The 25,821-nt window shown below is 36.5% G+C and overlaps 1 protein-coding gene across 1 annotated transcript in view; it reads left to right on the forward strand.

Moving 5' to 3' along the window:
- Positions 1–2,009: 2,009 nt before the first annotated feature.
- Positions 2,010–25,821, forward strand: part of LOC128985579 (glycogen phosphorylase) — a 31,873-nt gene continuing 8,061 nt past the window's right edge. The window contains exons 1-11 of the mRNA XM_054405193.1: positions 2,010–2,338; positions 10,934–11,035; positions 18,509–18,691; positions 19,868–19,999; positions 20,724–20,835; positions 21,280–21,425; positions 21,991–22,164; positions 22,723–22,869; positions 23,427–23,590; positions 24,192–24,306; positions 25,195–25,377. Of these exons, the coding sequence (XP_054261168.1) occupies positions 2,096–2,338; positions 10,934–11,035; positions 18,509–18,691; positions 19,868–19,999; positions 20,724–20,835; positions 21,280–21,425; positions 21,991–22,164; positions 22,723–22,869; positions 23,427–23,590; positions 24,192–24,306; positions 25,195–25,377 (1,701 nt within the window). The 5' untranslated portion in view covers positions 2,010–2,095. The remainder of the gene's footprint in view (positions 2,339–10,933; positions 11,036–18,508; positions 18,692–19,867; positions 20,000–20,723; positions 20,836–21,279; positions 21,426–21,990; positions 22,165–22,722; positions 22,870–23,426; positions 23,591–24,191; positions 24,307–25,194; positions 25,378–25,821) is intronic.

Here is a 25,821-nt window from a genome sequence, read left to right on the forward strand (position 1 = left end):
TAGACTTATATAGGTATTTGTAATTTTTAATAATTATTCTAGAAATAATTTTCAATTAACATATTTAGACTTATTTAATCAAACGGCTACTGTACTTTGTTCCCGCGTAATTTAAACATGTACACTAGTTATGATTTAATAAATCTAACTAAATGTGCACACCCTGGATAAATACATTAAATAAAGAGAATTGTTATACAGTGATTTTATAAAAATTGAGAATGATAAAATAGCAAATAAAACAGAAATAATATGCTTGAATATGTACACCTTTTTTTATAATCTGTTTCTTATACACAGATATTTAAAGACAGTTTCTCTTGACACTTAAATTTTATTTATAATATAACTTTGACCTTGTGTAAATTGAAATTGTATAATAACTAAACTCCCAGAGGGTAAGGCGTGCCTCAGCTATCCATATGCTGGTATGCGTGTGCTGATGGTATCCATTTGCTGGTATGCGTGTGATGGTATCCTCATATGATGGTATGCGTGTGCTTGAATCCATATTCCGCTATCCATACTGGAGGTATCCATGTGCCGCTATCCATGTAATGGTATCCATTCCGCTATCCATATGCTGGTATGCGTGTGCTGATGGTATCCATTTGCTGGTATGCGTGTGATGGTATCCTCATATGATGGTATGCGTGTACTTGAATCCATATTCCGCTATCCATACTGGAGGTATCCATGTGCCGCTATCCATGTAATGGTATCCATGCCGCTATCCATATGCTGGTATGCGTGTGCTGATGGTATCCATTTGCTGGTATGCGTGTGATGGTATCCCCATATGCTGGTATGCGTGTGCTTGAATCCATATTCCGCTATCCATACTGGAGGTATCCATGTGCCGCTATCCTGCTATCCATGTGATGGTATCCATGCCGCTATCCATTTGCTGGTATCCTCAATCACCCCTTATCCTCTGGGAGCTTCGTTTTAACCGATAATAATATTAAAACCCCCTTCTAATATTTCCACATGAATTCGTCTAGCTATAATTCCTACCATAATCATGATTGTTCCATAATACATATACAAATTCATTTTCATAGGATACTTTAGAATTTGAAATGATTCTGATTTTTAATTACCACGGTAACCCGTGCAATGTTGTCCATAGTTAAGGTTTACAAATAAAATTTGTTTTGAATAAGACATACAGCTTAGAAGAATTACAATGGACAGAATTATTACTTCCAGGACCTTTTACGTCTTCAATTCGATATTTTAACCGATACTGTCCTGTTCTATGATAAATGAGATAACAATCGATAAAAAACCGAATTTCGATATGTTATACCTTATTACTTATATCGGCCGTACTGAAAATTGAAAATTTTGCATCCGACAAGAGGTCCCTTTTCGCTTTCTACATCATATTATGATGATTTATGATATTGTGCCAATTTTTGATAATTTACTTTTTTCTATTGTTAAGTTGCAGTGGTAGAACAATCCTGGCTACGTTACTGTTATGACTATGGTAGATGTGTTATAAATTATATAGCATACCATAAATTTAAAGATCCAAATTTTCTAAAACCATGCGTCCTCCCCCATTGCAATCGCAGGGCACGAGTATAACTACTGCAATAATAATTTTATAGTAAGCCAACCCCGTACGAAGGCCGGTTACCTAGTTATTTAAATAAATAAACAGTTGTCTTGTCAAGGAGCATAAGGTGGTGTTGTACAGCACAAAATATGTCTGTATAGCTTAAAAACGAATTTCGAATGATTCTATTGATTGACAATTCACGTGACTGGTTGCCCTTTCTGCACTTTTAGAATCTCTCAATTAATTCCATCAAGGCCGTGGCCCGTGATTGTTGTTGGGGTTGGGAGCGGCCGTGAATGACATTCTGACATATCGAAAGATTCGAAAGTGCGTGTCTTGATGTCAGCTGTTAGCGTCTGCGTGCTGCGTGATTGCAGCATTCGCAGCGTTCTGATTGGTCGGGAAACGACCTTGGTAGAGGTGACCGACAACCAACCGGCTGATTTTGAGAGCTACTTCTCATCGAGTCGCGCTCATTGTTGTTAAAACTTTCAGTTAGGTTAGGGTTATTCTAATAAGTTAAAAATGTCACCTGTTCAGTCAGACAATGATAAACGCAAACAGATTAGTGTCCGCGGGATTGCAGACGTCGAAAATGTCGCTTCAATCAAGAAAACTTTTAATAGGCATCTCCATTTTACATTGGTCAAAGACCGTAATGTTGCGACGTCTAGGGACTATTATTTTGCCCTTGCTTACTCTGTCAGGGATAATTTGGTCGGAAGATGGATCAGGACACAGCAACACTACTACGAGAAGGACCCAAAAGTAAGTAAAATTCTTTCAGTTTCAACTTAATAATTCTGTGTATGTTTACAACAAAAAATCTGCCAAAACCATACTCTTATACACATTTGGTCATTACTAGGCCTAGCATGAAGTTGCTTGCATAACCACCCATAAAATCACCTGTTAAGACCCTGATTGTAAATTTATTAAACTGCTATGCTATGGGATGATTTTGTTTTACTATCAATAACTGTAGTAACTTATTGTCAATTGTTACAACAGTAACTAAAATTATAATAGTTTAATTTTATAGTAGATATATTTAAAAATATCGATTATTATATAATATTTTCAATTCGATAGTTTCAATCGATATTAGCATAGCCCAGTTAAGAAACTGTACCCAAAATTTCCACTTAAAAAGTTATAAGGCCCAACGTAAATTAATAAATTGATTTAAACTGCTATGCTATGGGATGATTTTGTTTTACTATCAATAACTGTAGTAACTTATTGTCAATAATTGTTACAGTAACTAAAATTTCCACTTAAGTTATAAGGCCCAACGTAAATTAATTATGTTATAAAGACATTTTCAACTTCAACTTGCAAGGCATGAGAAGGACATACCGGTAAGCCTATTGTCAGGATCAAGTAGAGCTTGCTTCGTAGGCCTCTACTCGTATTAAAAATGCTGCACCGTTAAGTTAATACCTAGACGATCCAATTGAAATAATCAGACAGCATTCGAGTCAACTCCGAAATGGTCAGTCAATCACTGAATTTTTACCTCTTTCAACCAACGACAAATTTTGGCATTGGAGGCCCCAAGTTTAAACTTTTATAGGGATTACGTTTGTATAAGTTTAGCACCCCTTGGGGGTAGGCCTACAGTTTCTTAACTGGGCTATGCTAATATCGATTGAAACTATCGAATTGAAAATATTGTATAATAATCGATATTTTTAAATATAGGTATCTATTATAAAATTAAACTATCATAACCTAACCTAACCAACCAAACTTGCTGATGGTGAAAAAATCGCATGAAAGTTTACTAATCGAATCGATAGTTTCAATCGATATTATCATAGCCAGTTAAGAAACTGTACCCTACCTTGGCTTAAGCTCAAGTGTAGCCTACCTAGCCCAAGGCGTAAAAAGGAATTCTTTTATACACCGTGTAATTTACCTAGCCTAACTTAATTTAACGTCCATTTTTTTCCCTTGAATGACATAAACGAGGATTTAGGACTATCGTAGCCACATTAATCAAATCAATATTGTTTTGCCGAGAAAATAGGGTATACAGTAGGCCTAAGCAAGAGGAAAACAAATGGCATCAAACCGAAATGCTTTGTGCTCAAGCTAGGGCCACACTTGGTGATTAGGCTGCCACAATTTTACTGCTGTGAAATCTTTTATTCTTCACCTAATTGCACCAGATACCACACTTCTAGCCTCACACTTCAGAGCGCCTTCTAGCCTTCGAGATGACTCCAGTGAGTGAGGAGGACCTGTTTCTAATTATTGCGTAGCCTAGGCCTATCTGAAAAGGAAGAAAATATATGTACTCAAAGCGGCTCAAAGCGGCATTTCATATTTTTAAATGAGTTTAGCCTGGTTTGACGAGCTCCTGACATTCATAAAAGAAAAAAATTGTGACAAAAGGCGAGATTTCAGATCCTTTATTGCACCAAAAGATACTGTAATCTTTTAGTTTGACATCCCATTTAAAGGTTTGGTATGATACTCACACACACTTAACTTGTAAGGCCTATTTGAACTTTTATGAATAGTACCTATTGATTTTTTTTATTTTACATGTCAATGGACATCTCCTTTTTTAGAAACTAACTGGTCATATTTAGGCTAGAATATTGACTCTTAAAAGCTTTCAGCATAAATTTTTTTGAGTAAGTGCCTGCTTATCTGTGTTAAAAGTCATAAGTTCTATGAGATTAACCGTAACTTATCACTCTAAAATCAATATTGAACAAAAGAAACAGTATAGGAACTGGATTTGTGGCACTAGTGGCGGCATAACTTCTATGAAGTGTATCATGTTACTTTTACTATGGTGGGGAGCGACTTGTTTCTGAGTACCGGTATGCTGTAAGATAACATTGGAAGCGTCTGTTGCTTTGACCTGAAAGCGCTGTACGGTACGTGTTTGTTTTGCTCTTGCTGAAGGCTGCAGGTCACTGGATGAGGCGTTTATCGGTAATTAAATGTTACCTAGGTTCTTCAATTGTCTCTATGTTTGGTCATTGCCAAAATCCTTCAGTTCATCCTAGTATGACCTTATATACAGACATAGGCCTAGTATCAAAATATCTTAGCATCTCACTTGCCACCAACTCTGCTATCCCCGATAGAGTCCTGACTAAAGAATTTCAAATAGCATTAGTGACAAGTGCAGAAAGACTTCAGCACAATTATTGGGCACTGAGGTCTTGGGTTCGCATCCCAGTATGACACCAGAGACCAGACACCATTCTAAATTTCAGAAGTTCTAAGTTAATTCTTGTGCTGTACCGGCTCATCCCCTGCATTGCTTGATACGTTCCACTGTTCTACGCACTGGTTGACGCCTAAAGACAGACAAATTCTAGGTTAAGTGGCTCCCAACCCTTTTTTTTAAATAAAGGTAAAAATATGATGATCAACGGAACTGTTTAACCATGGTCTGTTCGGAAATTGTATAATGCTACCTAATAAAATTGTGATGCTGAAATTTCTTCCAAAAAATAGTAGTTCTAAGCCTACTGTATTTTTAGGCAAAACGTTTTATAGTTTTTGAAATTGAAAATCAAGCTGCTTAGTTTTAGCATAGACAGAAAGAATTAAATATCTACCGTTAGCTGTGCTTCGGTTACCATTGATTTTTATAAATCTATTGGTCCTTGCCGACAAGTTTTTTAAACTTTGAGAAGCCATGCATGTAATATCTTGAATAAATATATTTGAATATCCGTAATTGAGTGATTTTTATTTCTTTCGTATTTAAGTAGGTAGGTAGTCTTAAAATCTATGGAACGTTTCCTACCTAAATTTGCCTTTATTAAAAAAGAACCGCTCTTAAAATAAAATGTGATAATGTTTTTTTCCACTAGACAGACTTAATTAAGTAACTTTGTTATCAATTTGACAATTTAAATGAATGAGGTTATCTGTTTACCAAGAATGCCCTAGTTTAAAGTTCAACCATTAAATCTTTTGTAAATGGTTTTGACCACGCTCACGTCTAATGTAACACATACTGTAGAAGTTTTCCCAAGGATTACATTTAACAAAATCTTTGAGGCAATACCCACATTTAATTATGAATATAATAATTGATTCTTGGATTTCTACACTGTCCTCAACTTGGCTGTAAGTATCACCATCAACTACCTTAAACGGTCTTTTCTACATAGTTGTAACTTAACCTTTTGTTTTTTTCTGGTTCTAAGTTTATGCTTATCAATTACAATTAGGAGCAACGAGTAAGCAATTACCATGGATTTTTAGGTTATCTAAAAACTGATTATCTGTGCGTCACCTTCAAGTTCACTAAGTCACATCTTATCTGTGGTAACTTGTTATCATGTTTTCTTGACCTTACATTCATATCTAACACTGTCTGCTTCTTCATAACTTGCCTTCCGGTTTATCTTCAAGAAAGTACAATTTACACCTTCAGTCCAGGAGTGCATAATTAGTTTGACTGATCTCTTTTCCTAGGAAAACATTTTACAAATTGTGTTTTATAATTAGCGAATTTCCTATATAGAGAACTAGCTGTAACCCGCGGGCTTTGCCCCGTTTAACCTCTTAATTTTCAAGATGATCTCGTTCGCATGGCTCAATCACGTCCTGGTTGAAGTTCGTTCGCTCCGCTCACTCACCTTTAGGTTGGTGCTCGTTCGCTACGCTCACTCACCTTTAGGTTGGAGCTCGTTCGCTGCGCTCACTTGCCTTCAGGTTAGCTCGTTCGCTACGCTCACTTGCCTTCAGGTTAGCTCATTCACTACGCTAACTCGCCTCCAGGTTGAAGTTCGTTCGCTATGCTCACTCACCTTTTGGTTGCAAATTAGCTGTTGTCATAAATGTAAAAGAAATAATAGTGCTGCACCCTGTTGGTAATCCGTGTTACATTAATGCTATTGAACATCATAGAACAGAACCAACTTGTTTAATTGAAACAGCTGTTAAGATTCATTAATTCCATTTCTCATAAGGTTAACATGGGAAAGTCCAGAGCCACTGGGGCGGAGCCGATTGGACGGATCACGAAATTGATGGTGTATAAACCTATTCCATGAAATTCTACACGTATGTACCAAGTTTCGTGGCAATCGGTTCAGCGGTGTCTGAGTTTATCACTGCCAAATAATACAAACATCCTCTTTTATACTTATAGATAAGCTAAAACTTAATCAAAATTATTAGCATGAATGAATAAGATGCCTCCTTTGACCAAAGTCATCCGAGGTTGAAGTTTGAACTCATAACTTTTGAGCCCCAAAGGTTGATATATTGGTTATCAAAAGCTGGATGGCAACACAGTGGGATAAACTAGGAATAGCAAATATTGTAGCATCTCACTTATCTATCTACGCAAACATAGATCAATGAAGTCAGTTAAAGCTGTACGTGATTTGTACTCTGCAACTTGGGAGTCAACAACAAAACTAGCCTACCGGTACTATGCTCAGGCCAACAATGGGTCCAACATTTTTGTCAGTGGGATGCACCATCAGATATGATCAATTTTCCCGGTAAGGCAATTAATAGCATCGTAGATTGAGGGTATGAATTCACCTCATGCAGAGGCTGGTGTGAAATGCTTGGTTTGAAGTCGGCAGAATTGGTGGATCCCTTATGATAAACGAACTCAGTCATCAAATCTGTGTTGCTATTTTTTACCTTGTTTTGCCGCTCGAGTTTGCATCAGAATCATAAGAATTTGTATTATTGCGTTTACAAGACTAGAAAAACATAAACAGTAGGCTAATTCCCACTATGGTTTTAATGCCAACATTCTTTTTATAGATGAAGTTGTGTTATAAATTATTAACTTTTACTTCAAGATAAGGGTGTCAAATTTTAATTAAAAATATAATGAAAAAAAAAATTAATATGAAAAAATTGACATTTCTTATAACTTTCTGGAATCAGTGTACATAATAGTGTAGGTACAATTCTCCTATTAAGTGTATATACTCCTTTTATCTATGGTACTAGTAATGCCTACTGAAGTCATTACCAAACATTAATTCTAATTTGAAGCTGCAATGACAAAGTCGGATCAGGATCAAAAATAGCCAGACTTGAGTAACGACAAAGATCTGATTACGAGCTGGTCAGTGACATCCACAGGGACCTTGATCCTAACACTAGTGACGTTAGTGATTTCTATAGTTTCAACACTTTAGAGGAATTAAGCGATAACTATTTCTCAAGTTTATATCAGTGACTTTGGGCCAAGATGTTTGAAATTGACCTTGTCAGATTTCACTATCTAATGGTTTTAATATTATAGCCTAAATCCTATACTACCATCTTTGACTATTAATACAACCTACCATATAACTTTTATCTCGCTTAGTGCTAATAAATTGCTAGCAAGTTATTAATACATCATTTTTGGTATTGCTACTGATATATTTAGTTTTAGTAATTTACTTGTACACAATTTTATGGACTTAACTAGGTGGGTTATGGAAGAAACACATTTTGACTTAGACATTTGGCGGTCCAAACCCATTTAAGTTTTGTGGATTTGCTGGGAATTGAACCGGTCCCTCCCGTACCAAATTCTGAGACGCTAAGGGCCGGCGCGCACTATCTCGACCACGACCACGACTCCGACTGGTCAGATACGACCAGTTTTATAATAGAAATAAATGAAACAGCGCGCACTGGTCGACTGGTCGGGCCCTGGTCGCACGACCAAAATTTTCCAGTTTGGTCGGGCCCGACCCGCTGGTTGTTGCAGCCAAAAATAGCACACAATGTAATGGGACGACGCGCACTACCCCCGACTTGCCTCCGACCCGACCAGTCTAGATCAATCAAACGGTGAGCACTAGTTTTTTGCGCCGGTCTGTGAAGTGACTCATTTGGTAAAATTTCGCAGGATTTTGACACTTTTGAAACCTGTCTTCATATTGACGTAGCTCTTCATAAAATGTTGCAAAATGCCCTTTCAGACCTAACAGTTAACATTGGATATACCCAGTATAGTGTCTTCTTCCGCTTAACGTACTTACAATACAAATGCACCATAACAATTACTTCTTCAACAATCATCTTGACACTGAAGTTTGTAAAACATTCGTTGCCTTGGTCGGGTCGTGCTCTGGTAGCATGGTGAATGATAACCACTGGTCGGGCGTTTGGTCGTGGTCGTGGTCGTGGTCGGGATAATGCGCGCCCGGCCTAACCACTAGGCTAGCAACACAACCAAATCAAAACAAATCAAATCAAATCCATTTATTGCCATCAACATTAAAAACATGTATAGCAACCTCATACAGTTTTCATCACAATATTTTTCATTCCTTGATATGATCTACAATTTCTTTCACATTTTACACACATAAATTACTAAATTTTTCTAATAAATAGATAACAAAAAATTCAATGTAAGACTTAGTATGAGCAGGTAACATATTATACAACCTTTTGCCAAATTCTCCCCCACCCCATCATCCCATTTCATCCCATTTTCTATTGATGGTTTGAAAGTGGATCGATCAAGCTGTTAAAAAAGATTGGGATTTTAATAAAATAGTCCTGACAGAAGAAACATGTGATCTTAAGCAAGAATCCCACTAGTCCGATGCTCTCAATCCGACGCTCTCCAATACCCTCCGTCAAAATTGCTTTGCGAGGCTTTAAATGGACTGTAACCCACAAGTCTGACGCTCTCCCTTCAGTTCCGTTTCAACACCTTCCGATGATATTTTTCTCTGGGGCATTGTTGTCAGATGTTGGATCCGATGTTTCTCAATTCTGCGGGCACCAGCTGATTAGTCACTGTTAAGCTTAGTGACATGAGTGTAAACGAACTTTTATTTGAAGCAGTTAGGGAGTATTCCTTTCTTTATGCAGTAAGTGAAGGTTATCATGATAACAGGAAGGACAAAGCCTGGCCAGGAAATAAGGGAACAATTCAATAAAATGACAAGTTTATTGTGTGTTTACAAAACTAGGCAAAATAACAAGCGAGCGAGAAATTTGTGTGCCGGTCATACAACACATTGCGATGGAAGAACTTTCCATCGCGACTGATGCTTTTTCATCGCGACAGGCTAAATTGCCTTAAAAAGAGGGGAAGGCATCGAATCAAGTTGGAGACTGAACGGAACGGAATAGATCGGAGAGCGTCGGACAGGGTTTCCTGCTTAAGTCAGTAACAACACAACCCAGATCATCTCACTCCATTCTATACTGAACCTGTAGTCATGTCCAGCTTAAAATATACACAGAAATGTATGTGTATTGCATGTTATCTTGGAGGATTGGTTTGTTGAACCTAAGGATATTCACTGAGCTTTTTTACTTTTATATAGTTACAGATACAAACAACTGACAGATAACTTAAAACTCAGATAAAGAAAACTTTGGCAATAAGAAAATATTTGATGTTATTACCAAATGCAGTAGACTTATTATGTAAACATAATAACGTACTATTATGATACAATGTGTACATTCATCAAAACAAGCAAACTAGCCTACTTTGCAAAGAACTTTTTATTAAATATGTATGAATAAATATAAAGAAATTAGATACGCAGGAATTTTACATGTATTGTATTTTTATAACAATTCTGGTAACACTCATATTAACTAAAATAGTAAATAGTACCATTAGAGTACACAAACTTGGAAAGCAGAAGAGTTCCTGTAAAATTAGCATATTATTTTTTTACTCTATACAAATCTTACTGTTGGACAGTAAACTATTTCTAGACCTATGATTGTAGTTTATGTTCAGCTGCTGGCAATCTGCCAAACTTGTGCTGTTTATCCCTGACCCATGATGTTTGGTGTTCATTGACATTGAATATGAAATAACTGTTTGATTTCTTTTATTATTTTATTATTCTCTTAAGGCACATTCAGGATAGTACTGTATTATAGGTCTAAGCAGCTTTTGAAAGCCACTAGTTTAAATTAGATTTTTGTCAAGCTGACTCACAAGGATGTATATTTAAAAGTGAAGATGAGTGTAGAAAGAATGAGAAAGTTTTTTACTGAGCTAGTTCTTAGCCGTGATTAACTAAAAGCCCAATGATCAAGGACAGCTAGATCCAGTTTAAAACCACTAAAAAGTTTTTCATTTTTCTCAGGATTGAATTAGGAACTTTCTGATTACTGGTACTAGTTGAGTACTAAGTCCACTCAGCTACCCAACTATTCACTCATTTGACTTGACTACTTCCAAAGCCTCTACTCCCAAATCTTAAACACAATCCCTGCGTTTTAGGTAATTTTAACCCATTGAACAAAAATACCTAGCCTACATGCTTGTACTAGTAGGCTTTATTCTTTAGTATAAAATAAAATCTGTCTTCAAGATGATTTAAAAATGATGCAATTAATTTCAATACAGTTTGAAATAGATATAATTTGTTGCAGCGGGTGTACTACCTATCGCTGGAGTTCTACATGGGACGTTCCCTGCAGAACACCATGATCAACCTTGGCATTCAGAACGCCTGTGATGAAGCCATGTATCAGGTAAACTAGTCTGTGCATAGTTATAATGTAGAACATTGATTAAAGATAAGTATTGAGCTTATATCAAATGCGTAATATCGTGTGAGAGAAGTGATCTGGTCTAGTTGGAAAGTGGACCCTTCTATCCCGGGTTGTTAATATTGCTGATCATCAGTGGTGTCAATCAAGCAGCAATGGATTTTTAACTTTATGATGATTCTGCGACTCTAGCATGAAGTAATGGGTAAAAACAGTTCTGGGTTAGTGCCTAGCGTCCAAAGGATGTAAAATAATGTATATAGAGGCATTGAGTATACACGTACTAGAGTAGCCACTCAATGGAGGTTATCGTTACCTGAACAGCGCTGTTGCAGAGTAGTGTCAGCTGAACTACTCCACCTCGGGCTTGTCGGTAAGGCAGTTTGGTTGTTTTTTATTATTACTTTCATTGTAGGTTGTAAAATGTCATTTTTAATGAAATTTGTTTGTTTCTAGTTTTGTTGTTTTATAATACAATTTTAATACTATATGGTTAAAAGGTCCTCAGAGGCGCACTGCAATACCGACTACCGCGACCCAAGCGTCAGCGGCCCGAACTACATAGCCAAAATCGGTAACAACTAATAACATTATGTGACAACTCTTATACGTGTATACTCAATGATAGAGGGGAACTCATTGATCTATTGGTATAAACACAAACGTTATTTTTAAGAACTGGGTTGGAATATTGCCACCTACTAACAATAGCTTTGTAATAACCTTATGATCCGGTGGTTCTTCCACTTAAGACGTAGCTCCAGCTACGTAGCCTAGAGTTCAGAATAGTAGAGTTCAGGATAGGTGAGGGGGACTTTTTTTTAATTTCAGAATTCCCTTCACCTTAAGTCTTATGATAATTAATTATGAATACATATTGTTCTCCTTTGACTATTGAAAAGCTCCACATTATTTGAGCTGCTGATAAAGAGCCTTCTATCTTATCTAACCACCAGCTGATTCCTACTGAGTGGCTCAGGTGTATTTAATGTAGTTAAATCGCTTAAGGTAGATGACTAATATAAATGAAAGTACCTAGCCTATGTTTAAAGTACTTATAGAAAGGCATTAGACAATGTTACGGTGTCTCTTTAAAGGAGGAGAACAAATGACCTACTTCTTATTCACAAATAAATCTGTCGAAGGGCAGCCCACGTAACAAGTCATGACCTTTATTTAATTGCAGAGAAAATATTAATGCTTCTGGTAAAAGTAATATAGGTACCGTGTTGGATATAGTAATTAATATAAAATTATAGTAATACCAGAAACAAAAGAACCCTGGGCCATTTTGAGCCGCACAGGTTTGAATGGTACGCCACACCTACCGGCGCGAACCACGTCATCTTTTCGTTTCTGCGCAGGTTGTTTTGTTCGTGGTATGTCTATAAAATAATAATTATGTTTAATCTATGACAAGATATTATTATAATATGCTCAACAATGAAACAATCTATGATGATTATGTGAGACGTAGGAATTGGCTAACTCAGGAACTCGCTAACTCGGTCGTGTGTCGGAACTGGCTAACTCTGGAACTGGCTAACCGTCTCAGTCAGGAATTGGCTAACTCCGGAACCCGCTAACTCGATTTTGTCTCGCGGCGGAATTCGCTAACTCTGGAAGTCGCTAACCCAGCCGCGCCCACTGCATGGAGCGTTGCCAACTTTGCACGACGAAATAATCGTACACTGCCGTATTTCAAAATATCAGTGTCAATGAAGATACAGTAAACGTTATTGTTTTTTGTTATCAACTCCACTTTGAACAGATAACTAGCCCAATTTAATATTAATTGTAATTAAAAAACAATTAAAAAGTAATGAAAAGGTGTTTTTTTATTGAACTGTACAATGGCCAATTAATTAAATGTTTATGATTTTGATCTTAAACAAAATGCTATCAGTATAAAAAAAAAATAAAATATGAAAAATATTGAATATTCAGTTTAATTGGTAATAAATAATTAAACATCTACGAAATTAAGCTAAAATACACGCAAGTTCTCAAACACGGAAAACAAATTTAATCGTAATGTCGTAATAAACCAAAACCATCAATTAATACAGTAATCAACCATTGTAACTTTCATAACTAATTCATAGATTTAAAATTAAATGTTCGTCATTGAATCTTCCAACTTACGTAAAAAAAATATGACATAGACTAAGTTTCAAATCAATTATAGAATAGCTTAGGCCTAAATCTAGGCCTAATAGTTTAAACCAAAGCATTGTAGGTCTACTAGTAAATAGTTGCCTAATTCTAAAATGTGTTGAATTTTTTAGTAATAATGTTACATGTTTTAAAACAGTTTTTAGATTGTACACCTATGCACCTCTAGTAAATAATAGGAGAAGATATAATACATATAATAAAACGGAACAGGGTTATTTTAATTCACGATTCTTAATCAACGACTTGACGGATTTTCCTGATTTGAGTGTTGGGTTTCCTTTATATTGTTTTTATAATCGAGTGTATACCAAGCCATTGCTTGGTTCCCCGTTCCCCGGTACTGAGCTACTCAATAGACAATACCTTTGTTTTTAGATAAGATCAGGTAGTTTTAGCTATAGCCACCATTCATAAAAATGGTAACAAACAAGAACGCCTGGCAGTGGCGGTTCCAAGGGGGAGGGCTACAGGGGCTAAAGCCCCCCCTTGGACCCTGGAAAAATAAATTTAAACGTACATTTCGCCCTTAAAACACGCAATGTCATAAAACAGACATCAATGTTGATTTTATTAAACTTAATAAGCGATGGCAGGAGTAGTATTAAGTTCCACATAGATCAACTTTGTGGACAATAGCACCGCAAATAAAACAATATTACGCAATGGAAAGTTAGTTATACAGAGGTGGCTGTGGTTATACGCATCATCCATTTTTTACAGCAGTCAGCTAGCTGTTGACGTGCTAGGGCAGAGGCGAGCGCCGAGCGCGCGAGCAAAGACCATACAAGGACGGGAAAACAGCTGATTTCCTGATGTTCCATAGTTGTTAAATTGTCTGCTAGCCACTAACTTTACAAAGGCCACAGGCATCAATCAGCAATCAGCGGTAGCACCAGTAGCCTTTTACCATTTACTATATTAACACGAATGTTAAAGTTTTGTATAGTCAATGCTATTACCGGTACTGAATTCGATACTATACATATTGTGACAGATCTATGAAATGGACTGTAGAAAAACATAAGTTTAAAAAACGTATCTACTTGCTTGCATGACATATAAAAAGCATATAAATAGGTGAAATGGAAGGTTTTAGGATAATTATTGAGCACAGTTCTAGCCGTTAGAAATGGCCATATAAAAGTGACCAAACGGCTTATTTTTAGGAGATATGGCTTCGTAGTCTACAGTAGGCCTATGTTTTGAAATTCATGAATGCAAGTTCGTCATAGTTTGATTTTTAAAATGTCTACTTACTTGCTCATGACAAAGACAAATAGCAGGTGAAATGACAGGTTTTTGGACAGTTGGACACAAATAGACATCAATAACGGCTTTAGAAAGTCAGTAAACAGCCTTTTGGACGATATTGCCGTAGCCTACAATATGTTTTGAGATTTATGAATGCAATCGTCATAGTTAGTTTTAAAAATGTCTACTTATTCATGGCAAATAAAAATGGGGAAATGGGAGGTTTTGCACACAGTTCTAGACGTTAAAACTGGCTGTAGAAAGTCACCCAACGGCTTTTTTAGGAGGATATGGCCGTAGTCTACGTCTAGTTTTGAAATTCATGAATGCAATATGCAATCGCCATAGTTTAATTTTTAAAATGTCTATTTGCTCATGACAAACAACAGGTGAAATGCGGAGTTTATGGACAATTAGGCAAGGTTTTAGGTGTTAAAAATGGCTTTAGAAAGTCACCAAACAACTTTGAAAATTCCAAATTTTCCCGGGGGAGAACCCCCCAATGCTCCACCCACAGTCCACGCCCTCCAAGCCCCCCGGTGGCCCACCCTTGACAAGGTCCTAGAACCGCCACTGATGCCTGGGTCCATTTAGAACCATAAAAACTCAAAACTTTTAAAAAGTAGGCCTACTGAAAGACGTAAAATTAATATTAATTAAACAAAATTAAGAGGATGACACGGGTTTTACACTACAGTAGGCCTAATAGCCTACGATAATAGAAATTTGCAATTTTTATCTATGCATAGACAAAATTTGTTATGCAATCCATTAATACATTAGGCCTACCACTTTATAATGTATTGATCAATATTTATTTAAATTCAATAGCTCTATTTTTAAATAAATTACCACTGCAATGCATTTCTGTAATGACGTTTAACGTGTAAATTTTATCATGATTTATGATTCCATTTTATGATTAAAGGTTACGAGCCCAGTATATAAAATACGAACTTAATAACTTTATTGCAGAAGTTAACAAAATGGTATTTATTCGAATAAAAGAAACAAGTGGTGGACTACGAAAATAGATATTTTATAACATACTTACTTGATACTTACTTGATACTTGTATTCTTGATCCTTGACTGACAATGTCAGATAGATCGCGTCATGTCTTTAAAAATGTAAAGACATGTATAATATCCTAATTAAATGTACAGTATTATCATTTTGCATCCCAATAAACTACTATTTAAGTAAGAAAACCACATATAAAACATACTCCCTTATATTAGTACATTTCTCATAGTAGTTATGTCCGGTGCACTGTCTTTAGAGGTCGTGTTTTGTTTACAATTGTTTCTTGTTTTCAGTAATTTAAAACCTCGTTTAACCAAATAAAACGTTTAAATCACAACTTATAACACGTACCCTATTTATATAACCAAACAGTAAAGAACAAATCATGAAGTTAACTATAAAATAATAGAAACACAATTTCGTCGACACTAGCGATCAGTGTCACCGGACATGAATTAGACACGAAAAACGAACTTCAAAGTTTACAATTGGATGTACAGTTTACTTGTGTTGGTTAGTCTATGGTAAGACTATAATCATTGACTATATATATAGTCAATGCTATAATGCATTTTCTACCCTAATAACCATAAGAATAATATTAAAATACTTCTAAATATATTTATTTTATCGGCTACGTTGCTCTTACTCCTAATTATTCGTAGGATACGACATTATGGTACCGATACGATATAGGTACCATAAAAATACTAGGTACTATAAATAAGGTGAAGTTTGTTGCACTTTCGGCAACACTGGCCAAAAATCTTCGTGCTTGGCTTCCATTGGACGGCCCGCGAGGCTTCTGATTGGGAGTTAGCGAGTTCCGCCGAGGGACCGAGTTAGCGACTTCCGTACGAGGACGGAATTCGCTAACCCGGCTCTAGAGCGGGTTAGCGGGTTCCGGAATTAGCCAATTCCGAAACCGAACAAGTTAGCGAGTTCCTCCCATCGACCAAATTTGAAGATAGGGCGTTTAACATGGGGTTAGCGAGTTCCAGAGTTAGCCAATTCCGCGGACCCGATTATGTCTGAGCTAAAAATTCTGTGTAAGAAAGTGTATAATATAAAAGTAAAGAAATAACTTAAATGAAAAATAGAATAAATTACTAACTGGGCTGGTCTTCAGATAAAAAATAGCCACAGATTTTATTTGAGCCTAGAGGCGATAATTTAAAATTGAGGTGAAAGACCCAACAAGGCTGAATCAGTCTATTCTACAATAGGACAAACCCAAACATTAATTTGTCCGCCTTTCACTGACCTAAATTCAAAGTGATCTACAAAGCACAAGTCTAAACAACAATAATTTATTTATTTTCCTCTATTTTTTTAATATCTTTGAAGGGATTAAGGCAAAAAGTGTATCAGTAAATGAAACATTGTAAACACGCTGGCTTGAATTATTGGCAAACATTTTGTTTACACCACAGGATATGTTACCTGACTTGAAACTTACATAAGAAAACTTACATATTTTGCAGGTAAATGATAAGTGCACTGTCCATGATTGTACAGGGCTGCTCAACAATGTTTTTAGATAAGCTCAATGGTTAACATTGGGCCTGACCTTATTGTTAATGTATTCATTGCTATCCTCCTAGCTCTTGTTGTCATGGTCATTGCCAACTAGCCAGCTGTCTTGGCAGATATATTGTTGTGTTGCGTCATTGCTCATGTTAGCCTATTTGGCAGTTGTCTTCATGTTTATGAAAAATATTTTGTTTGCGCTCTGGATAATTTAATGCTTTATATGCAATATAGTGTACCACTTAACCTTATTACTTGTTGCACACGCAATCTGCACATTTATTATAGGCGCAAGTATTATGTTTAATGTTCTGAAAGTAGTAGTGAAAAAAGTAGGCCTATTAATAGTTTAAATTTGATCTGTTATTGTTTTATATCATGCAGTGGCGGTTCTAGGACCTACTCAAGGAGGGGGCTACCGGGGGGGGGGGGGGGGGGGGGCTTGGGGGTTGTGGATCACCCTTAATAGGTTAGGGCATCTAGGAAAATTTGGAACTTTCAAAGCCGTTTGGTGATTTTCTAAAGCCATTTTTAACACCTAAAACTGTGCTCAGTTGTCCATAAACTCCAATTGTACCTGTTGTTTGTCAGGAGCAAGTAGACATTTAAAAATTAAACTATGACGATTGCATTCACGAATTTCAAAACACACTGTAGACTACAGCCATCCTCCTAATAGACGTTGCTGGTGACTTTCTAAAGCCATTTTTAACGTCTAGAACTGTGTGCAAAACCTCCCATTTCCCCATTTATTTGTCATTAATAATTATACAATTTTAAAACTAACTAGTCTAGCATATAAAGTTTGAATACCTATTGAAACATAAAGTATGAAACTAAATATAGTTATAAACAATTTACCATACCGGTACAATGAAAGTTGTCTGTGAATGTTTGAATGTTGTCATGCTCATTCTACATCACTTAATATCTAAAGATTTTCACCTACTATCCATGGTTTATGTTATGATACTATTCAACATCCTACCATCATTGTTGTATTATCTTATTGTTAACTGTTGCATGTTTCTTACTTTCTGATTTCAAAGTTAGTAATCATTATTAGGCCTAGTACATTTAAAACTGCATAAGAACAAAACTTATTTCATGTCTAGTATTGCTTGTTGTCTATACTAGTTGGCCTAATGCTTAACTATTAACTTAACCATATGTCATCTTGCAGAATTTGTATAGAACTTTTAAGTGTGTTACAAACAACTGAAGAAATTTTATCTGACAATTTTTACATTGTATCTTTGGTTATATAGGATGTATGAAATATAGGCTTAGGTACAGTAACTAATTGTGAAATAGTCAGTGTGAGCATTTGGTCCAAAACATTTTTTAACAGAGACTTCAAACAATAAATATTGCAGAAACCAAATAATACTATCCAGTATCAAATAATAGCCTGTATAATTATTTTTACTGTCCATTTTTGTTTACTCATCTTGAATTAATTTTTTTCAGATTGGCCTAGACATAGAAGAATTGCAAGACCTTGAAGAAGATGCAGGATTGGGTAACGGAGGTCTGGGACGTCTGGCCGCTTGTTTCTTAGACTCCATGGCCACTCTGGGTATTGCGGCGTATGGTTACGGCATCCGCTACGAGTATGGTATCTTTGCCCAGAAGATCAGAAACGGAGAACAGGTAAGCTCTACATTGGGTCATTGTAAAACTTTTACTTTTGCTATTTTTTAACTGCTTTACCAATTAACTCCTTGTAAAGCACATTATAAAACAAAAGAAAATGCCAGTCGCATATTGTAATTTTTAGTAATATTTGTTAGTAGTGTGGCATATCTACTAATTTAGTTTAACTTTTTCTATAGTAGTCTAGGCTTTTTCTTAAGCCTTAGGCTACAGCACACTAGGCGACTCCATCACCGCAACCTGGTCGCCGAAACGTTTCTTTAGTTTTGCAGCTTGGATAGGTCTGTGAGGTGGCTATTTGAGCAACTTCTAACTGTTGGGATGACTTTCTTGTGTTTTTAATGAGTCAGGATTAGCCTACGTGTTATTTATTTATTAAATAGGGCCTATCTAAACAGGAAGAGGAAATGTACATATAGAGTGAATTTCTTGAAACATTATTTTGACCAGACCCTAACAACGTGTTTAGGGTTGATGTATTTACAAATTGTAAATTGTATGTATTATTTTCGGATGAGCATAGCTTTGACAAGCTAATGACATTGAAGACTACGTTTAAATAAATACACAAGTTTTTAGATTTTTATTACGTCCAGAAGAGAATATACTTAATTCTTAAAGGGTTTCATTTCATATTATTCACGCTTACTTTATCGATGAAAATATTTGTATTTCGACCGCATATTTTCCATATTCTCTCACTGCCAGACCAAAACTGAACAAGAAAAATATCAGTGCAGGAACCGGGTGTGTGAGCGAGCGACTTGTTGCCTAGTGCGGCCAAGACCGTTCTGTTTGTTTTTCTGTTCCCGGTCCTTGCCAGTTGCTTATCGTGACCATCTTCATTTAATTAAATGCTACACACTTTCATTCTTTGTCGCAGCGACAAAGTCGCCATGTAGCCTAATCTACCTACCTGTGACCACTGGCTTGCGTGGGATATAAAGACAGTGAAGTACTGTGAAGTAAGTGGTAACTGGAGTGGTAAAAAAGTGCAAGCCGCCTGTCTCAAACAGCCCAAGACACTACCTACCACTGATCTATAGAATTTGGTTGATACCATACTCAAGTTGGAAAAAGTTTAAAAAGTAAGCATTACATTAGTGCTCGTAAGTTATTGCATTCTTGCTTGTATTTTAAAACTGCCAGATTCTAGACCTTTGTGTTTGCTAGGTGGAGGAGCCAGATGATTGGCTGAGGTTCGGCTGTCCCTGGGAGAAGGCCAGACCTGAGTACATGCTGCCTGTCAACTTCTACGGAAGAGTGGAGGATACACCCAAGGGCAAGAAATGGGTCGACACTCAGGTAAAGCATTAGGTCCGGAGCAAGGCCTGGCATACATTGAAATGTTTAGTTCTTGATTTTAGGGATTGTTTAATACATTTTACGTTAATGCATAGTGCAGAGCCAGACATGCATTATAAGTCAAGTTATTATTTGAGAGTTTCTTGCAGGTGTTTCACATTGTGATTTTAAATTTAGTCTTTTCGATGTTTCGATATCTAGAATCTGATACCATCATCAGGTTAGAAAGTACTTTGTACATAGCAATATTATTATTAATACATTTTCTTACTTCTTGATACATGCGGCATCAGGTAAAGGGAACCGCTCGGTGTTAATCATAAACATAGCTGGCCAATCTCTAGAAGTTGAGATCAGACAAAATCCGGCTAAGGGTGCAATCTTGTTGAAGCTTCTTCGTTAGCTCACCCATCCAATTGATGGGACATTGAAGGATGACGTGCTGCAAGGTCTCTTCTTCCATTTGAAATACCAGACACAATGGCGACTTAGCTAGTTTTAGAGAAAGAAATAAGATTGTGTTGCAATGTGCCCTGTTCTGGCTCTTGAGGCAAAATTTTACATAGTCTATGTATATTGCGGTAGATATCAGTGTCACTAGGAACTTTGATGAGTCAAAAAGTCAATGCAGTTATTGTGTTTCAGGTCCACTCTCCATCAATAAATTGGAAATGAACCCTTGTTAAGCTGTTTTAGTTATAGTTGATGACTTATCTGCCTGTAGGTGGTGTTTGCTCTACCCTATGACAACCCTATCCCTGGCTATGGTAACAACGTTGTCAACACTCTGCGACTGTGGTCAGCCAAGTCTCCTACTGAATTCAACCTCAAGTTCTGTAAGTTTAAATTATTACTATTATAGTAAATCTCTCTTGTATTTACACATTAGGAGTGGACCTTCTTTGTTGAAATATCAAGATCATCAGATGTTAATACCAAAAGGAATGGATACATTTTAGAACCACACAATATATGTAAAATAATAAACCTCTATTCTGTACTACACAATAAAATAATCTGATTGGTTTTAATGCACTCCTAACAATTAAAAGGTTTGATAACTGAGAAAAGTGAGGTCTTGCTGTCATTGGTTATTGATATTTTACTACATGGTCCGAGCTAAGAAAACGTCTGATCTTACTCTGTAGCAACGCGTTCCATTCCATTCTAGACCCCCTCTTAGGTGTATGCCAAAATTAATGAGTGAAAGTTCATCTAAAAAAAAAAGCGAAAGGCATTTCCATCAAATTTGGTGTCACTTCAATGTTGGATTATTTCAGTCAATGACGGGGACTACATCCAGGCAGTGTTGGACCGTAACCTGGCTGAGAACATCTCCAGGGTACTTTACCCCAATGACAACTTCTTTGAAGGCAAAGAACTCCGACTGAAGCAAGAGTACTTCATGTGCGCTGCCACCCTCCAGGTACATTTGTTTACTCATATTCAGTTATAATTTACACTACTCTATACAGATTTATTAATTTCTTTACTCTACACATTAGATCTAAAACTACTGAAGATTTATTGTGGATTTTAGAGCTTGTTTGTTGCAAAAACAGTGGAAAAGAAAAATATTTAGAACTTTCCATCTCTGACCCACCAAAGCTATAGACAAAACAGCTTGTGTGTGAATATGAGTGCTACCATTGACTTTATACAGAGTAGACTTCCCATCCAATGTATAAATTTGAAGTAAAAAAAATAGATGAAGTTCAGTACTATCTCACCAGAGGGTACTAGTGTATTAGGTTAAATATTATCTGTGCCAATAGCTGATTGATTTATCCCTTAACACAAAATATTGTCATTGGTTGGTAGGCCATCTCAACAGATTGCACCACGTTTACTTTGGATGGGAAGTCTAATCTATGTATAGTCAATCTTGCTACGTATTTAGCTGTGCAAATCATTGAAGCTTTAACCTAAACGTAAAACAACCGTACTGGTAGAAAATTACAGTAACTGTAAGTACTGATTTTACATTGCAGGACATCATCAGGAGATTCAAGACGTCCAAGTTTGGCAGCAAGGATGAAGTTCGCACCAACTTGGAGCACTTCCCTGAGAAGGTTGCCATCCAGCTGAATGATACTCATCCCTCCCTGGCCATCCCTGAGCTGATGAGGATATTGATTGATGTCGAGGGACTCTCCTGGGAGAAGGTAAACTCATCCGTATATGTCTTATCACATTCATAGGTGTGACTAGATTTAATGGGGAGGGGGTCTGGAGGTACTATGACTCCAGGGGTCTTGGCAGTCCATAGGAGATCCTTAAATAGGGAATTTTTAATTATTTTAGATGTGAAATCGTGTGTCTTAAAGCATTTTAAGGGTAGTTTTTTAACTTTTTATAGCAAATTTCCTTCTTAATCTTTTTATACATAGCTTTTAGTTGGTGAATATGCACATATTATTTTTATTCGCACAAAAGACAGTATCTTGCTCTAGTATTTTTTAAACATGTTTGTCTCAATTTTTTCCTTGTATGTTTATAAACACACTAACAACAAGGATCTGTTTTGAACCTTACAGGCTAACATTTTTAGTTTAAGTTTTTCTACGATTTCAATAGTAAAGGATCAGCTGGGCTCGATTTTCTGACTTAATGTACCTAACTTTAAGGAACTAAATCTCGTAGATTTTGTTTAAGCTCAAAATTGAGCGCTTGAAAACCTCTAGGTTGTGCGTAATGTAACAAACTACTATGTGTGGTTGTAGGCGTGGGACATCACAGTAAAAGCGTGTGCCTACACCAACCACACTGTGCTACCAGAGGCTCTAGAGCGCTGGCCGTGCTCCATGCTGCACTCCATCCTGCCACGACACATGGAGATCATCTACCACATCAACTTCCTTCATCTGCAGGTAACTTGACGAGCTATAACATCATTAATTGTTGTGAGGCTATTTCCAATCAAAGTAAAATTTCTTTTCTAGTTTATTTGAAGCGTTATTGTAAGCTTTTGGTTCTTATTTTAACAATATGAAGTTACTTGACCATGGATAGCTGACGTTCTATTCCAATGCTAGTTGTCATCACTTTGATGATGAAAATGAACAAACTTCAATTGAGCCACTGACAGTGTGTGCTGATGTAAATTTTGTCGTCAAATATGCAAACTTTTAAACATCCAAACCGAACAAACTTATTGTACAACCATTAGCATCTTTTAAGTCACATCAACTTTTGTGCCACAGTAATGAAAAATAAAGAAGAAGATCAAATTTATTGATAGCAGTGTATCCTGTGGGTGGCTTATCCTCTTCTCTTTTTGAATACAAAATTGGAATCCGCTTGTCCATAGAGATGGGATTTCATCTTAAGTATCCGAAAGCAATGGCACAAGTAAAAAATTGTTACAATATCGATGAATTAGTATACACATTCCTATTATGTGAGACTCATGGTTGTTATGTTGTAGGCCGTACAAGCCAAGTACCCCGGTGACATGGACAAGATGAAGCGGATGTCACTGATAGAGGAGGATGGAGAGAAGAGAGTCAACATGGCACATCTATCCATCGTCGGGTCTCACGCTGTCAACGGAGTCGCCGCCATACACAGCGAGATCCTCAAGAAGGAAGTGTAAGTCTCACCTCCAGTAGATGATGATTGTTTACTTGTGGGGTGTTTTGGTTTGGGTTGGTGAAGAAGTTTTGAGATGTTGCCTAAAGATGGAGATTCTGTGAAATCCTAATAGAAAATAAGGTAAAGAAGTTGCATTAACCAAGTATAATTCATGTTTTAAATCACTAAATCCACGAAAGTCCTGATTTAATAAGTAATAATAATCATAAAAAAGCAGTGCTATCACTGTGTAGTGTTTGTGTTGTAGTTGTAATGTGTTAAATGTGCTGATCAAGAAGTTATTTATTTAAATTTTTACAAACAAGCTTAAACATTTATAAACCACTCAATGAACGGTAGAAAAATAATTTGTGTGCATTGAACGTGCTGAAAGATTGAGTTTTATTCTTAAAGATAAATATGCCAAAAGGGACATAGAATTATAGAACGTTAGCTATTTGTTGTCAGAGCTTATATGTAAGCAGCTGTTGCATGTAATTTGCTTAAATTGTGTTTTGCGGAAGTAGAAGTTTATGGAATCCAAACAAATAGAGTTATTTCAGACATGTCACATTCACCTCATGTTAGGTTTAATGCTAAAAGTGTTAATGTCACACAGTTTCAAAGACTTCTATGAGATGAACCCAGAGAAGTTCCAGAACAAGACCAACGGCATCACTCCTCGTCGCTGGCTGCTGCTGTGTAACCCTGCGTTGTCCGACGTTATTGCTGATGTGAGTTGCTGACTGGTTATGTACCTATATGAACAATATAGGGCTAATCCTTAAAAATTGAAATATTAGGGTTGCACGCCATCTTGTAGTTTTTACGTAGCAGTTTCTTATAAAAATGAAAACACACTTATTCTCACTATTCTATTGGGTTTCGTTTGGGGAATCCGGTCAAGCATAGAAAATAGCACAAGTAGAAAAAGTATGTGTAGAAGAAAATAGGATGGGATTAATTCACAACAAACACTGGCTGCCGATAACCCGTCACACCAGGACCAAAGATTCACGCGTAGCGCACCTAAAAACAGATTTTTTCATCACTCTGTACAGAAAGTAGTTATTTTCAATGACAACTGGGATGAAAGAAAATAAATGGTTCCCAAGCTCTAATTCAGTGTAAGGGAGGAATGATCAACTGATTTTCCATTGCTATAAATCTACTTTCCCTATCAGTTCTAAATAATCTACTTCTCAAATCAGATGAGTTACTTTAACTGCCTAACTATATAAAAATGTAAACAGAAACAGCTAGAATTTGCTGTGTTTGAAGTATAGTGTGTGTTTTAAAACTGTACGATAAAAAAACTTCAAATCTATAATTTTTACATTTTAATCGTTAACTAATAGGTTTATTTTATTTGTTATTTTTTAAAGTAGTTAATGAGAAGTGTTATGGTTTTTGTACTGAGGTCTGTTATACTGCAATCTGCATGGGTGTATTTTTGTTTCAAAATTGATTTTCCAGCAATTGATCCAATTATTTCCATTTAACTCACTCATGAAACTTGAGCATGCACCGGAAAATGCCTTATTTGGCACTTATAATGATATGTACTATATTTGAAGATGTTATGTTTTTCGGAGTTTTATAAACTAAATATTTGTTTACAGAAAATTGGAGAAGAATGGATTGTTCACTTAGACAAGCTACTGGCGCTGAAGAAGTTGTCCAAAGACGCAGCATTCCAGAGGCTCGTACAGAAGGTGAAACAGGAAAACAAGCTGAGGCTGTCAACTCTGTTGGAGAAGGAGTACAACGTCAAGATCAACCCATCGTCAATGTTTGACATACAGGTATTTTAGGATAATATGCTGTGTTTCAGTTTACATTACCATACTTATTATTTGCATTCTGCTTATTCCTAGACCAAAGCATCAACCAACCCCCCTTCTTTCAAAGCAAAAAAGCAATTCTTTCAAAACCCTTCTTCTTTCCTTTTTTTCAAAGCATCAACCCCTCCACGTTCTCCTATCCCGTCACAGTGCCACTTCCTCAACTAACTATCTTACCAATGAATACACCCCTTTTAAAAAGCGCAATGCCTTTGTAAAAAACTCAGTCTGGAAATATTTGAATTTTCAATAGTTCCCGCGGCGGCCGCTAGTTAGACTATTGCGAGAGCGCGGCCAAGTCAGCTGACTGAGTGAGAGAGTGAGATAAAAAATCTGCTTAGAAAGAGAGAGAGAGATAGAGTAGCGTGGCCACCGCGTGAGCAATCGTAGAGGCGGCAAAATTCC

This window comes from Macrosteles quadrilineatus, unplaced genomic scaffold, assembly GCF_028750875.1.
Source record: "Macrosteles quadrilineatus isolate MER2022 unplaced genomic scaffold, UCM_ALF_1.0 Scaffold_2__2_contigs__length_208266976, whole genome shotgun sequence".
NCBI classification, from domain to species: Eukaryota; Metazoa; Arthropoda; class Insecta; order Hemiptera; family Cicadellidae; genus Macrosteles; species Macrosteles quadrilineatus.